Source organism: Pongo pygmaeus, chromosome 15, assembly GCF_028885625.2.
Source record: "Pongo pygmaeus isolate AG05252 chromosome 15, NHGRI_mPonPyg2-v2.0_pri, whole genome shotgun sequence".
NCBI classification, from domain to species: Eukaryota; Metazoa; Chordata; class Mammalia; order Primates; family Hominidae; genus Pongo; species Pongo pygmaeus.
The window spans coordinates 68,161,503-68,174,280 of NC_072388.2; the positions used below are offsets into that span (position 1 = coordinate 68,161,503).

The 12,778-nt window shown below is 52.6% G+C and overlaps 1 protein-coding gene across 6 annotated transcripts in view; it reads left to right on the forward strand.

Moving 5' to 3' along the window:
* The first annotated feature begins 1,160 nt into the window (after positions 1 to 1,160).
* The window catches only part of GALNT16 (polypeptide N-acetylgalactosaminyltransferase 16), a 99,449-nt gene continuing 87,831 nt past the window's right edge, over positions 1,161 to 12,778 (forward strand). For 4 of the 6 annotated variants that reach the window (XR_010123742.1, XM_063651734.1, XM_063651733.1 and 1 more), the window contains exon 1: positions 1,421 to 1,999. Coding sequence is in view for 5 of the 6 variants with exons in the window: in XM_063651734.1 (XP_063507804.1) it covers positions 1,823 to 1,999 (177 nt within the window). In the remaining variant the exon portion in view is untranslated. Of the gene's footprint in view, positions 1,278 to 1,420; positions 2,000 to 12,778 lie in introns of those variants that run through there. The other 2 variants (XM_063651736.1, XM_054447418.2) reach the window with 2 other exon arrangements.

Here is a 12,778-nt window from a genome sequence, read left to right on the forward strand (position 1 = left end):
CATCATTAGTCTTCTGAGTGAGGATATCATATTGCAGTGATGACCCTGGGTTTTCACAGCAAAAACCCAACTAGGGGTTTCTTCACCTCAACAGAAATGTATTGAGCATCTATTATATGTGCGGTTCAGTCTTGAGTGCTGGAGAAATGGAGAAAAGCCACCTGATTTTACTTCTATCTGTCAAGGTGGTGCTCATGGGATGCTTGTGGGGGGCATGATGCTGTGACTTCAGTTTGCCTGATTCCCCAGGTGGCTTCGTTTAGAGGCTGGACCCTATGTGGGTCTTCGGAGGAGCCATGGTGTCCAGCAGTGCCAGCAGGAAGCAGACTCCTCAACAACTCTGCCCCGGCATTCAGGGACCTCCTGAGTTCAGACTCACCCAGCCTGGCCAACCTCAACTCCTGTCAAATCCTAGGCCCCCTGCAACGCCTGGCAGCTCTCTCTCTTGAACACATCAAGCTCTTCCATCCTCTGGATCTTTGCAAGGCCTATTTCTGCAGTCTCTCCCCATCCTCACCTCCCGCATCCTTGCCTCTTAAGTGATTCATCCACCTTTCTGAGAGCTTTCCCAAAGGCCACCTTACAATAAATTATTTCTTCCTCTGTTGGATCCCTGCTTTGTTGTTACACATCTATTCATTGAACGCTCTGTGCCCCACACTGTGCTGGTCTCCTAAAACTCATCTAAGTCACTTGCTTTCTGCCTGGAGTGAAGAGTAGTTCACGCCTGATTCTCAGTGCCTCTAGGGCTGGAGTGGAATCTCAATGTCTGTGTCCTCGTCTCTCACCACCGCGTTTTGCACTTTGTCGAAAGGTGTCAGATGGAGAGATGGCTTCTAGACTGGGCTCTGCCCACTAATTAGCTGTGTGGCCTTGGGAGATTCATCCGGTCTCTCTTGCTTCCCTTCTTTCCGATGAAGTAATGCTGACGATGATATTTCAGGGTTGTCCAGGGGTCAATGAGGCGGGATAGAGGGAAGCATCGTGAAATCTGGGAGCCCCAGGCCAGCGAAAAATGTGGAAGGGACGTACCCCCACTCTCCTAGCACCGGGTGTGAGGCAGCGTCGTTTCCCCTTCGCTCTCCTCGAATGTCAAGTGCACCAGCTTCCAATCCCTCCTCTGGGCGGGCCCTGTCTGGCTAATCTCAGCTGCAGATTCCAGTACAAACTCAGGACTCTCCCCCGCCCAGCCGCCCCTACACAAGGACTCGCCGAACACACCTTGAATCCCGCGCCAGAGCGCAGCCCGGAACTGCAGCTCGGCGGCGCGGGCCCAGGTCGGGGGTCGCGCGTCTCCAGTCGGTGACTCAGGGCCGCTTGGTCCGGGGGTGGGTGTGGGTAGGCAGGACCAACCAGGGCCGCGCGGGGGCAGCTGCCGGGCGTTCGGTCACCTAGCGGTGGGAACCGAGGCTGGCTTTGGCCAGTCGCCATTCCGCCGCGGGCGTCTGTCTCGCCGGGTTCCCGGGCGCGGGAGGAAGGCCCGCGCCGCTTCCCACCCGGCGCGCTTCTCTCCCAGTGCGCAGTGGCCGGATGGGTCAGCCGGCGGCGGCTGGAGCGCGGAGCCGGCCCTGCGCGCCAATGAATGGGCACCCGGGGGACGCGCGCGCTCGGGGCTGAAGGGCATTAGGACCGTGAGGATCGCTCCGCGATCCTGTCTCTCCCTATCACCCCCCCCGCCCCCCCACCTCTCTCCTTTTTCTGCTCTGCAGGACTGAGCAGCTAGGCGCGAGCGAAAACAAACAGCTGGGGCTGCGAGCGCCCCCGCCCCGGCCCCGAGAGCACGCCGGCCCCGTCCCCCACCCGGGGCGCCCGTCTGCCCACCATGAGAAAGATCCGCGCCAATGCCATCGCCATCCTGACCGTAGCCTGGATCCTGGGCACTTTCTACTACTTATGGCAGGACAACCGAGCCCACGCAGCATCCTCCGGCGGCCGGGGCGCGCAGAGGGCCGGCGGGAGGCCGGAGCAGCTCCGCGAGGACCGCACCATCCCGCTCATTGTGAGTACGCCCTGAGCGTCGAGCGGCCGGCTAGGGAGCCGCGGCGCGCGTCCAGCCCCTGCGCGGCGGCCGAGGGCGCGGGGCCCGGCCAGGGGCTGAGTGCCCGCTGTGCCGGGCCGGCTTTGTATATGTTGGAGCATTCCTGCCCGTTGTTATGGCAACCTCTGCCGGGCGGCGGGGCTGGGGCGCACCGACTAAGGGAGGGTGACAGAGGGTGGGGGCTGGGAGAAAGTGCTGCAAGTTTGGTGGGCCCGGCGTGCGCGCGCGGCTGGGAACGTGGCGGCTCTCCCGGCTCTGCGCTGCCGGGGCCGGGGGTCTGGGGGCTGCAGGAGCCTCGTGTGCGCCGGAAGGCTGCCAGGCCCAGCGTGCTGCGAGCGGGCGGTGGGAACTACTCACAGCCGAGCGCGTAGGTGGCAGTGCGCAGCCCCTCTCCAGCCTTCTGGGGGCAAAGGACATCGGGTGGGGGCGTGGGTAGGGAAGGCTCTCTAGGCGCTGCGCCTGGCTTCGAACCCCCTTCTGAGCCGGGGTCAACTTGAACCCGCTTCTTCGGCGCGGACACCCAGCTCCCCCGGAGTTCTCTGGGTTGAGGAGAGGTCTCGCACTGTACGCGTCTCTCACTCCCAACATTACGGTCCGCCACCACGGGTAGGTGGGCAGTGTCAGCGCCCGAGCTCGGCGATACCCTTGCATGAAGTCAGCCTCGCGACATCTAAGCGGGCAGGGAAACAAAGGCAGTGTGGCACAGCGGGGGCGGCGGCGGGGCTGCGGGGGCCCTTGGCGCTCTGGGGACCCGGGCGGGGGCGTGCGGAGCCGCAGCCGCCCTGCAGGGGGCGATCCTGTCGCCGTCTCCGTCCGAGCCCCAGGTGACAGAGCTGTGCGTGGCCAGGCAGGGGCACCTGTTGAGGCGGGAGGCTTTGGCACCCGCCGAGAGTGCGCTCGAGCGGGCGCGTTCTTCCAGACGGGGGCGGTTGGTGAACGGGAGCCTCGGGCGACCCTCGGGACCTACCAGGGCGGGGCAGCCTGGCCGGATGAGGACCAGGAAGAGGAGAGCCGAGTGGGGCGTGGGTAAAGGAGTGAGGAAGCGTGGCGATTCCGACAAGGAAAGATCTGGGCCTGGGGGTGGAGGGGTGAGGAGCTCCGCGGGGGAGGTGCAAGGTCCGGAGGGCTGAGGCGTGTGTGGAGCCGAATCCGAGAAACGCATCCAGACGCGGATCTGAACCCAAGGAATATCGGGAAGTTCACTGGAGAGTGTCCCCTCATATTCCCATCCTGCCCCAGATTCCGAGTCCCCTGCAGAGGAAACATTATTTCAGGGCTTTGCCTGAAGAGACCTGGGGAGGGTGAGGTTGTGGGTTTTGTCCTGGATAGCAGTCTGGGTGAACTATCTGGGGGCAAGCCTGATTAGGTGCACTGTTCCCTTCTGGGCTGTTCTCCCAGGACACTGTTTCCAAAGCACTTGTCGCCCTTTGGACAAAAAACTGATAAGGAAAAGCCTCCTGTGCTGAGACCCCAGAGTGTTGTGATCTGAGCAGAGGGACAGGTTGGAGCTGGAACTGTCCAAACCAGCAGTGGCCTCCAGACCCCAGGGAGCTTCCTCCCCAGGAGCCCAGGCTGCCACATTCATACTCAGTGGCAGGAACAGCCCTAGTCTCAGGCAAGGCAGGCTGGCCAGATGCTCTGTCCCTCTTTCTGATGAGGCTATGGGAAGAGGGTCTGAGTTGGAAGGGGTGGAGAAAGAGGCTGGGCAGGGAGGAGAGGAGGGAAGAGAGCACAGGAGACTGCTGCTCAGAGCCTCTGCTTTGGAACCCGGAACCTGAACCCTGACCTGGCCCATGCACCTCTCTCCTGCTCCTTCCAGAGTCGTGTAAGATGCACTGGGAGGACCGCTCACATTTCTTAAGAGTCCCAGAATGGTGTAGGGGACCTGCTGGAAGGATTCAGCACTCATTTTGAGGGGTGGGAATTGGAGGTCATGAGAATCACCAGTAAACATCTTCTTGTCCCTGCTTATTCCCACAGGGTTTGACTTGCTGTGGGAAGCTAAGTTTAAAGTATGAAGGAGTATCAGGGAGATACCTGGGAGCTGGGAAGTGAAGGTGCAGGAAGAAAGGGAGGATGGAAGTCCCTGGGAGTGGCAGAGCCTTCTGTGGCCACTTAGGGGCACAGCCAGCTCCCTCTTTGTTCTTAAGCTTTAGATGCCTGTTCCACTAGCACTGACCCCCCATCACGCACCACTTCTGACAACTGCCTTGCAATGTATCATTGTATTCCTCTCTTCCAGTTATTTCTTCCATGTGATTTGCAGCTGAATGTAAGTGATGCATGCGGGAACTGTGCTGGAAGCTCCTTGCATCCCCACATTGATGCACACAGGAAGATTTCTTTTTTTCTTTTTTTTTTTTGAGATAGAGTCTCATTCTGTCACCCAGGCTGGAGTGAGGTGGCATGATCTCGGCTCACTGTAACCTCCACCTCCCAGGTTCAAGTGATTCTCATGCCTCGAGCAGCTGGGACTGCAGGCATGCGCCACCACTCTCAGCTAATTTTTGTATTTTTAGTAGAGACAGGGTTTCATCATGTTGCCCAGGCTGGTCTCAAACTCCTGACCTCATGTGATCCATTCACCTCAGCCTCCTAAAGTGCACAGCAAGGCTTCTTAAAGGAGTGAAATAGGATTCTCACCCATTTCTGGGGGCAGTCAATGCTTCACATCCCCTTAATATTATTATATTATATTCATATCTCCTTAATATTTTATCAACTGTAACCTGGCTCTAAGTAAGGAGGTGGGGGATGTATGTTCAAGCTTCTGCAGGCATTGAACCCTTTGTTCAACTTAAAAGGGGCAGGTGCAGCTGAGGATTTACTTTCTCCCTGCAATTTGTGGTAACCGCTTATTCAGAAACATTTCTCTGTCTAGTTGGGCCAGGATGCTGCATGTGGATTTTCAGATTCTTAGAGAATGATGTGGCTAGCCCTGCTGTCAGAGGCTGGCAAATTCAGACAGGCGTCATCATCGCTCCCTTGGGGAATCAGAGAGCTGAGCTGGGAAAGGGAGGGTCTGCAGAAGCGCCTGGACCTGGAGGCAGGTCTGCTTTCACAATGTCTGGACTATTCGAAGCCAGCCAAGTTGCTTCTGGACCTTGGAGATGCCTGTTTGGCATTATAGGGTGTCGGCATGGCAACCGTGTGGCCAGATTTCTCAAGAAAGTCCTGATTTTTAATATTCTGTCCTGCTATCGGCCCACGTGTCACCAATTTTGATGTGAAAAATTTGGCTATGGAATCTGTAAAGCTAAAGGGAGATACTGATTCCATCCCTATATGGCTGCTTAAGATGCGGCAAGGTTTGTGATTTTTCCATGCTGTACCTGATGGGCGAGGCAGTAGATTTGGGGACATCCCCTTGAATCTACACTGATGCACGCTGGGACAGGACAGCAGCCAAACTGGGAGGCGGGGCCGACACAGCCGGCCTTGAGTCTTCAGTCCTCACAGTTGTAGAGAACATTTGTGGTTGTTTTGGTTTGGGACTTAGGTTTTCCATATGCCAGTTCACTAACAGGCATGGGTGGCAGGCTAAGGTGTTTTATGGAATTTCACTTTACATTTTTTAAAAGGACTACTCATTTTCGGTATAGGTGCACTCATTTGTGTCAACAGTCTCCTATTTAGAGCTGTGAAAGATTTAGGCAAGAATTTTCTTAAACTAGAGTTTCTTAGCCTGAAATTGGGATACTGCTGAATGACCATCGACACAATACTTAATATCTCTGGACCTTGGTTATTTTGTCTGCTGAAGTTGAGTTAAATGATTTGCAAGGTTTGTTGATCATGAGATAAGCAGATGATAGCTCCATTTCTAGATGTAAATACATGGCTTTAAGGGGGAGTTCTCCTGAAAGGTGTTGTGAAGTTTCTGCTTATGGAGGGACATGCTCCTGTCAGGGGAAGGTCCCACAGGAACCCTTGAGGCCTTGCAGGAAGCCCCCGCTTACCTAGCAGAAGGGGATGCAAATGATGGCTTTTCTGGTAGTGTTCTCAGAGAGCGGATGCTTTAATAAGATCTAGAATAATTTATATTTTATTTATAATGTGTGCATTTTGGAACTGTGGGAACATGATTTGCCTAAATGTAATAACAGAAAGTGATTTTGTATTTAATTGGTTTAGGTACCACACTCGAGAAAGAGAGTGAGGAGGAAGAAGCACAAACACCCACAATTCCCTTCGTCAGAATGTTCAGATTTTTTTCTTTTCTTTCTTTTCTTTTTTTATTTTCTTTTTTCTTTTTCTTTCTTTCTTTCTTTTTTTTTTTGGACACAGGGTCTCACTCTGTCACCCAGGCTGGAGTGCAGTGGCACAGTCATGATTCACTGCAACCTTCACCTCCTGGGCTCAAGCGATTCCCCTGCCTCAGCATTCCTGAATAGCTAGGACTACAAGTGTGTGCCACCACACCCGGCTGATTTTTATATATTTTTGTAGAGACAGGGTCTTTCCATGTTGTCCAGGTTGGTCTCGAACTCCTGGACTCAAGGGGATCCTCCCACCTTGGCCTCCCAAAGTGCTGGGATTACAGGCGTGAGCCACCGCGCCCGGCCAAAAGTGTTCAGATATAAAGGGCCTGATTTCCTGTCAATGGGGTCTGTTCCTGAGCCATTTCGAGACCTGCCTCTGGGACATGGGGTCAGCCCAGAGGCAGCTAAGACTGGGGGTGGGGAGGAGGGCTGGCAGCCCAAGAGTTACCTTCCTGGAAGGCCAGAGGTCCAAGGGCACGGGACTAGCTTTAGGGTGCTGCTCATGCTTCTGCAGGTCTTTTACTTCTGTGCTGTAACAGCAATTTCCCCCCCAGCTGCTCTGAGATCTTTGGGAGCATGGCTTCCTTCCCTGGTGGCTGTGTATGTCCTTGCTGCAGGCAGAGAAAACCCTTGGGTCTGGAAATGCCATTTAAGGTAGAGGTAGGAGGACACTGGTAGACCAGGGCAAGGCTGAGTTGCCCACGGGACTGTCTCACTGTAATGGAGGAAGCTTCCCTGAGGTCAGAGAGGAGCCTATAGCCAAGCCTTCATTACAGTTACAAGATTGAAGATTTATACCCTGTCTGCTTCTTGAGGAGACCTTAGGCACCTTCCCCATGAACAGTAGAGCAAAGACACAGGAGGCTAAACAGACATGGAAAGGAGCAGAGGAGCCGAGCTTTCAGAAATGAGTCAACTGCTGATTATACTTGGGCAGTAAATTCAGTTCATTTAATCAGTGTGCTTGCCTGGTACAGTCACCAACTGTGTGTAGCCCGCTCTGAAAATGGTGTCAAGTGGTTTAGTCCCTCTTCTCTGAAAGCTTGTGGTCTTTGACCCGTACCTGTCTAGCCTCCATAATCACTGTATACTCTGTTATGTTGATGGTGACGACATTCATTGGAGACCTGGATGCTGTGTGTTTTACAGGCTTACCTCTCTGAATCCCCTCAACAACCTAATGAGATGGGTACCATTGTTAAGTTCTCATACAAGTAAACACGCTTACTCATGCTCTGACAACTAGTAAGTGTACCTGACACTAGATGTTTCTGACTCCAAAGCCCAGGCTCATGTCTTCCTTCCCCTGGAGCATCTTCTGGGCAAGATCCAAGCCTGGTCTATCAGCACATCTTTTCTGGGGCACCTGAATCAGCACCTTGCTTTGTATTCACTCCACAAACATTTGTTGGGGAAAAAAATGCAAAAACGATACAGAACAAAATGTTGGCAGTAGGGAGGTAGGATTATGGGCAATCCCTCCTTCCATCTTTTGGGTTTTTACCCCCAAATTTTCTGTAATAAGCATCCATTAACATGATAATGTTCAAACCAATAAGGATAATTATTTTAAAAATATATTTGATGACTGGTTAAGATCACTCTTGACTCCAAAATCAAAGTATAACCTTCTTAACTACATCTCACACTTCTGACTCCCCATCAAAACTTAGCATTGAGCCAACTTTCAGAAAAGACAAGAGACTTATTTGAATTATTCTGTAGGGTTCCAAGGAATAGAATTGGGGCCAGGAGGTGAAAGATGCAGGGAGAGAAATTTCTTTGCAGCAGAAGGAAAACATTCTCACAGAACCATCCAACATTGGAGCAGTCCAAAGGCCAGCCAGGGTTTCTCTCCACACTCCCTGTTGGCCCATAAGTGCTCCCAACAGCAGCAGGAAAGGGAGAAAAAAGACTCTCTGTCATGAAATAGGGCCCAATTATTGCACTGCAAGAGCCCTGCACCCTGGGAAGTAGGCGGGCCCCATGCACTGAGGCCAGCCCAGGATGGGGTAACAACCAGAAATCCATAACTGCTGCTGTGCTCCTCTGTGCCCTGTTCCTTTGGAGCTGCCAAGCAAGGAAAGAGAGAGGAAGCCAAGGCTGGTCAGAGACAAAGCTGCAAAGTTGGAGGCGCTGGTCTTTAGCATCTTTCCTCTCCCAGGACTGAGGCCTGCATAAGTATTTCTGCCTGGTGGAGGCACCTTGAGTCTGACCTTCCCATATTCCACTTCTATTTTCCCAGTCCAACCCAGGTGTGATTTCCAGGTTACCTGTCCTGTCTCCCAGGCCCCTGACTGTTGCTGCCTGGGGCGGCGCTGGCTGGCAGTGCCCCTGAGCTGTGTGCTTATGGAGAAGCCACAGCCCTGGCCTGCCTGTCTCCCCACACCCCTAAACTTCAGCTGCACCTTTGAACTGTATCTGGCTAGAGACAGTATGGTCACCCAGGGAACTTTTGTGAACATTTCAGACCAGATAGGAGTGGCAGGCCAGAGGTACTTTGGGAAAGAGGGGGCGACTGGAAGAAGCTTGTCGATCATATTATGTAGGCAAGATAAGGCTCAGGCAAAATTTGAGGAGGCATTGAGGCAGGTCTGCCCAGGTATAGCCTTTCCACTTTTCCAGACCCATTAGGAACAACTTCATGTTTCGCTGAAGAGCACCACCTCCTCTTTCTTGCTGTTTCATAAAGTGAGGTGTGGCTCTGTGTAGAGCAGGGATGACATTGTCTCAGAGTTCAGAGGTGAGTGACATGCCTTAATGTGAATTGTGCTGTTGCAGGATTTTCCTGGCCCCTAGGTGGGCCAGGCAGAGTGGAGTGGCCCAGGATGGAAACAGATGTTGGCTGTCAGCAGGGAATGGAGAGAGGGAATGGAGAGAGGATGTGAATGAAGTCCAGGTGATCCCACTTCTAGGCTCAGCCCTGCCCTCAAGGGACTGTGTTTCCTTAGGTGAGTCACTTCCACTCTCTGGACCTTAGTTTCCTCATCTGTCAGGTGAGGGTTGAACTACAGGATCTTGGAGGTCCCTATCAGCTGAAATCATCTTGGACTTTGTTGAACTTCTCCCGCAAAAGTGAGGTGGCCTTCAGCCAGGGCTTAAGTCCTGATAGTGCTTGAATTAAGGAGAATAAGACCAGAGGGTGAGGTGTACAGAGACCTTGACCACATGTATTAAGAAGGGCTGTAACCTTTAAATTCTCATAAGGAATAAGCTAGCCCTCCTCCTTCCCCTTTCTCTTCCCTTGAAACACTGTCTGATGGAGCTACGCAGCTCCCTGCCCGCTGTTCTAGAAGCCTAAGATATTTGTGAGTGTGTCTGAGAATGCACACAGGCATGTAGGCAGAAGTGTCTACAGGTGGACTTCAGATCTCTCAACAATCTAGGAAGACCAGAAGGAAGCTACAAAGACCCCTTTGCAGAGCATAAATAGCCACAACACCTGTGGACTTTACTCGGAAGACAGGCATGGAATTGCCCATAGGCCACAGTCTGGCAATTAACATTGTTTATAAAAATTGGTTTCAGTAGTTCAGGGGGTTGGTCATCTCCTGGCAACTTTCAGTTTTCCTAGGTTACAAATATAGTAGATTGGATGAAGCAAGATGAGGGAATTGCTAGGAGCTGCTGACACACTGAGAAGTGACAGCTGATAGCAAAGGCCTAGCCAGGAACGGCCGTTCCTGGCTTCTGCCTCCTGCCTCCACATACACACAGGATCAGAATGCTGAAGGCAGCATCTATTCATTCTCTTGACAATTATTTACTGAGCACGTACTATGTGCCAGGACTGTTACGGGCCTGGAAATAACAAACCAGGTAAAATCCAAGCTCTCAAGGGGCTCGTATTCTAGTGGGGAGAGGCAGAAAATAAACAGAAAGATATATTAGGTGGTGGCAAATACTATGAAAGTAAAGCAGCATAAGGGGGCAGAAAGATGGGAAAAGGATGGCCAGGAAAGGCCTCTGGTAAGACTTCACTGGAGATGGTATTGGCATGCAAAGAGAGAGTGAGCCATGCGAACATCGAGAGAGACAGTGTTCCACACAGCCTAGGCCAGGGCACCATCCCCGGAGAGTGTGTGCTTAGAGGGGCAGCTGGAGCAGGAGGAAAAGTGCCCACAGCAGAGGCCAGACCGTTAGGCCTTGCAGGCTGTGGTAAAGATAGGCTCAGAAATCCGTCCCTGAATCATCAGGAAGTGATAAATTCCACTCGGTGCACAGGCTGGTAAGTCAGGGAACTGTGTCATTCATTTCAGAACATTTTCCAGCAAGATGGTCAAATTTAGTTGTTAGTGTTGGTTCTTTTTTCTTTTTTTAAGATTTTTTCCCTCCCAGGATATGTGTGTGTATAAAAGTGTTGGTTCCTAAGGAGGTAAGTGTAGGTTCGTTGCAAAATGTTCTGTGTCTTGGAACACTTCATTTCCTTAAAATGTGGGATCAATGTGTGTTGTGTGTGGTATGTGTGGTGTGTGGTGTTTGTGGTATGTGTATGTGTAGTGTGTATGTTGTGTTGTGTGGGTATGTGTGGAACGTGTGGTGTATGATATATGGGGCTTGTGTGTGTGTGTGTGTGGTGTAGTGTGTGTTGTGTGTGGTATGTCTGGTGTGTGTGTGATATGTGGGGTTTGTGTATGTGTGTGTAGTATGTGGTGTGTGTGTGTGTGTGATGTGTGGGGTTTGTGTGTGTGGTGTGTGTGATGTGAGCTTTGTATGTATGTAGTGTGTGTGTGTGTGTGTGATTTGTGGGGTTTGTATGTATGTGTGTTATATGTTGTGTGTGGGGGTGTGTATGTGTGGTATGTGTGGTGTGTATATGATGTGTGGGGTTTGTGTGTGTGTAGTGTGGTGTGTGTGATATGGGGTTTGTGTGTGTAGTGTGTGTGTGATGTGTGGGGTTTGTGTATGTGTGTGTGGTGTGTGAGATGTGGGGTTTCTGTGTATTTAGTGTGTGTGTGTGTCTGTGTGCGTTTGTGTGTGTGTGTGTATGATGTGTAGTGTGTGATGTGAGGCTGGTGGAGGGTGTTGGTGCCTGAAGCGATGTAGAAGGGAAAAGATAATGGAGCCCTTGTTGAAATATTGGAGTGGGCAGGCTGGGGAGGACTCTGTCTGGAGGGAGAGTTTTGTGTGGGATGGAGAATTCTTCTGAATGGTGGTACCTGATCAAGCCTGCCTTTGTCTCCTTGTCTGGTTCGTGGTGTTCTCTTCTGGTACAGTTGGGACTCTGGAAATTGTTTTCTGGCAATGCAGGAACTTGGAATCCCTGCCCCTCCCCACAGCTTCTCCTCTGTTCAAGCAGACCCCCTGGAGGCTGAAGCCTTTCAAGGCCTTCCCTAAGACACAGAGCAGGCACTTGTGTGGGGGGTAGTCACTGCTGGGCAGGAGTGGGCACTGCGCAGCTGTTTCTCAGGCAGGTGCTGGATAAAAGGGGCTGCCCTCAGGAGGCAGACGGCTCTGCCCGGCCCGTCTGAGGTGTGTCCTCTGAGGTTCAATGGCTCCCTCAGTGCCCAGGTGACTGGTACGACACAGCGTTGTGTGTCTCTGGCAAGCTGCAGGCACCTTTTTTCTGTGGTTTAGGTCACACACAATTCCAATCCCCTGGCAGTCGTGCCCTGTGAGATGCTTCTTGCCAAAGTTCAGATTTTCATCCCTTCATCTTCTCACAGCAGCTCTGCCTGTAGCTTCTTTAAACAAACTGTAGGGGAGGGCTTCTGATATTTCAAAGTCTTTCATGTCAAGGGAAGCTGGCCTTGGGCTGCCACAGCCCACTGGGGCAACCCGAGTTGCCTTCCAAAGTTGCTGGATCAGCGGTCCGTTCCAGGGGGCTTCACTTCTGACGCCTCACACATCTGTGACCTGATTATTTCCTTGGAAGTCACCTTTTCCCCTCCCTGTGGAAGTTCTCACTGGATAGGGAGATGCAGGGCATGTGGCAGGCTTGGGGCATTATCCCAGGGCTGAGGGGAAGCACAGCCTGGGGTTCAGGGAGAAAGAACATGTGATCGCCTAGTGATGTCTTGCTGGGGATCTGGTGGTTTGAAGGGGCGAAGCAGTCACGACTGAGCACAGCCCCCACAAATACCGCACCAACCTGGAGGCCGGATGAAGAAGGAGAACCAAAGGTCAGGGCAAACACACCGCAGGGACCAGGGAAGGCAAGGGAGCAGCAGGCCAAAGCACTTCTCCAAGTGGAAAGCAGAGGCTACCCACGGTGATGTGTGAGTGCAGTCTTGGTGGTGCCTTGCGGGGGCATGAACATGGCAAAGGCCTTCTCCCAAAACAACCACAGGAAATGGCTCATCGCTGGATGCACCCCAAAATTGCCAACTCCAGTTCTTTTTTGTATAGCAGAGAACACAGTATCACCCAACTACCTCTTCCAGACAATGCAGCATCCCTGAACCACACCAGGGCCGGGGCTCTGGGACTGGGACTCACAGCGGGGTGAGGAAGAGCTAGCTCAAGACCTATGGAACCT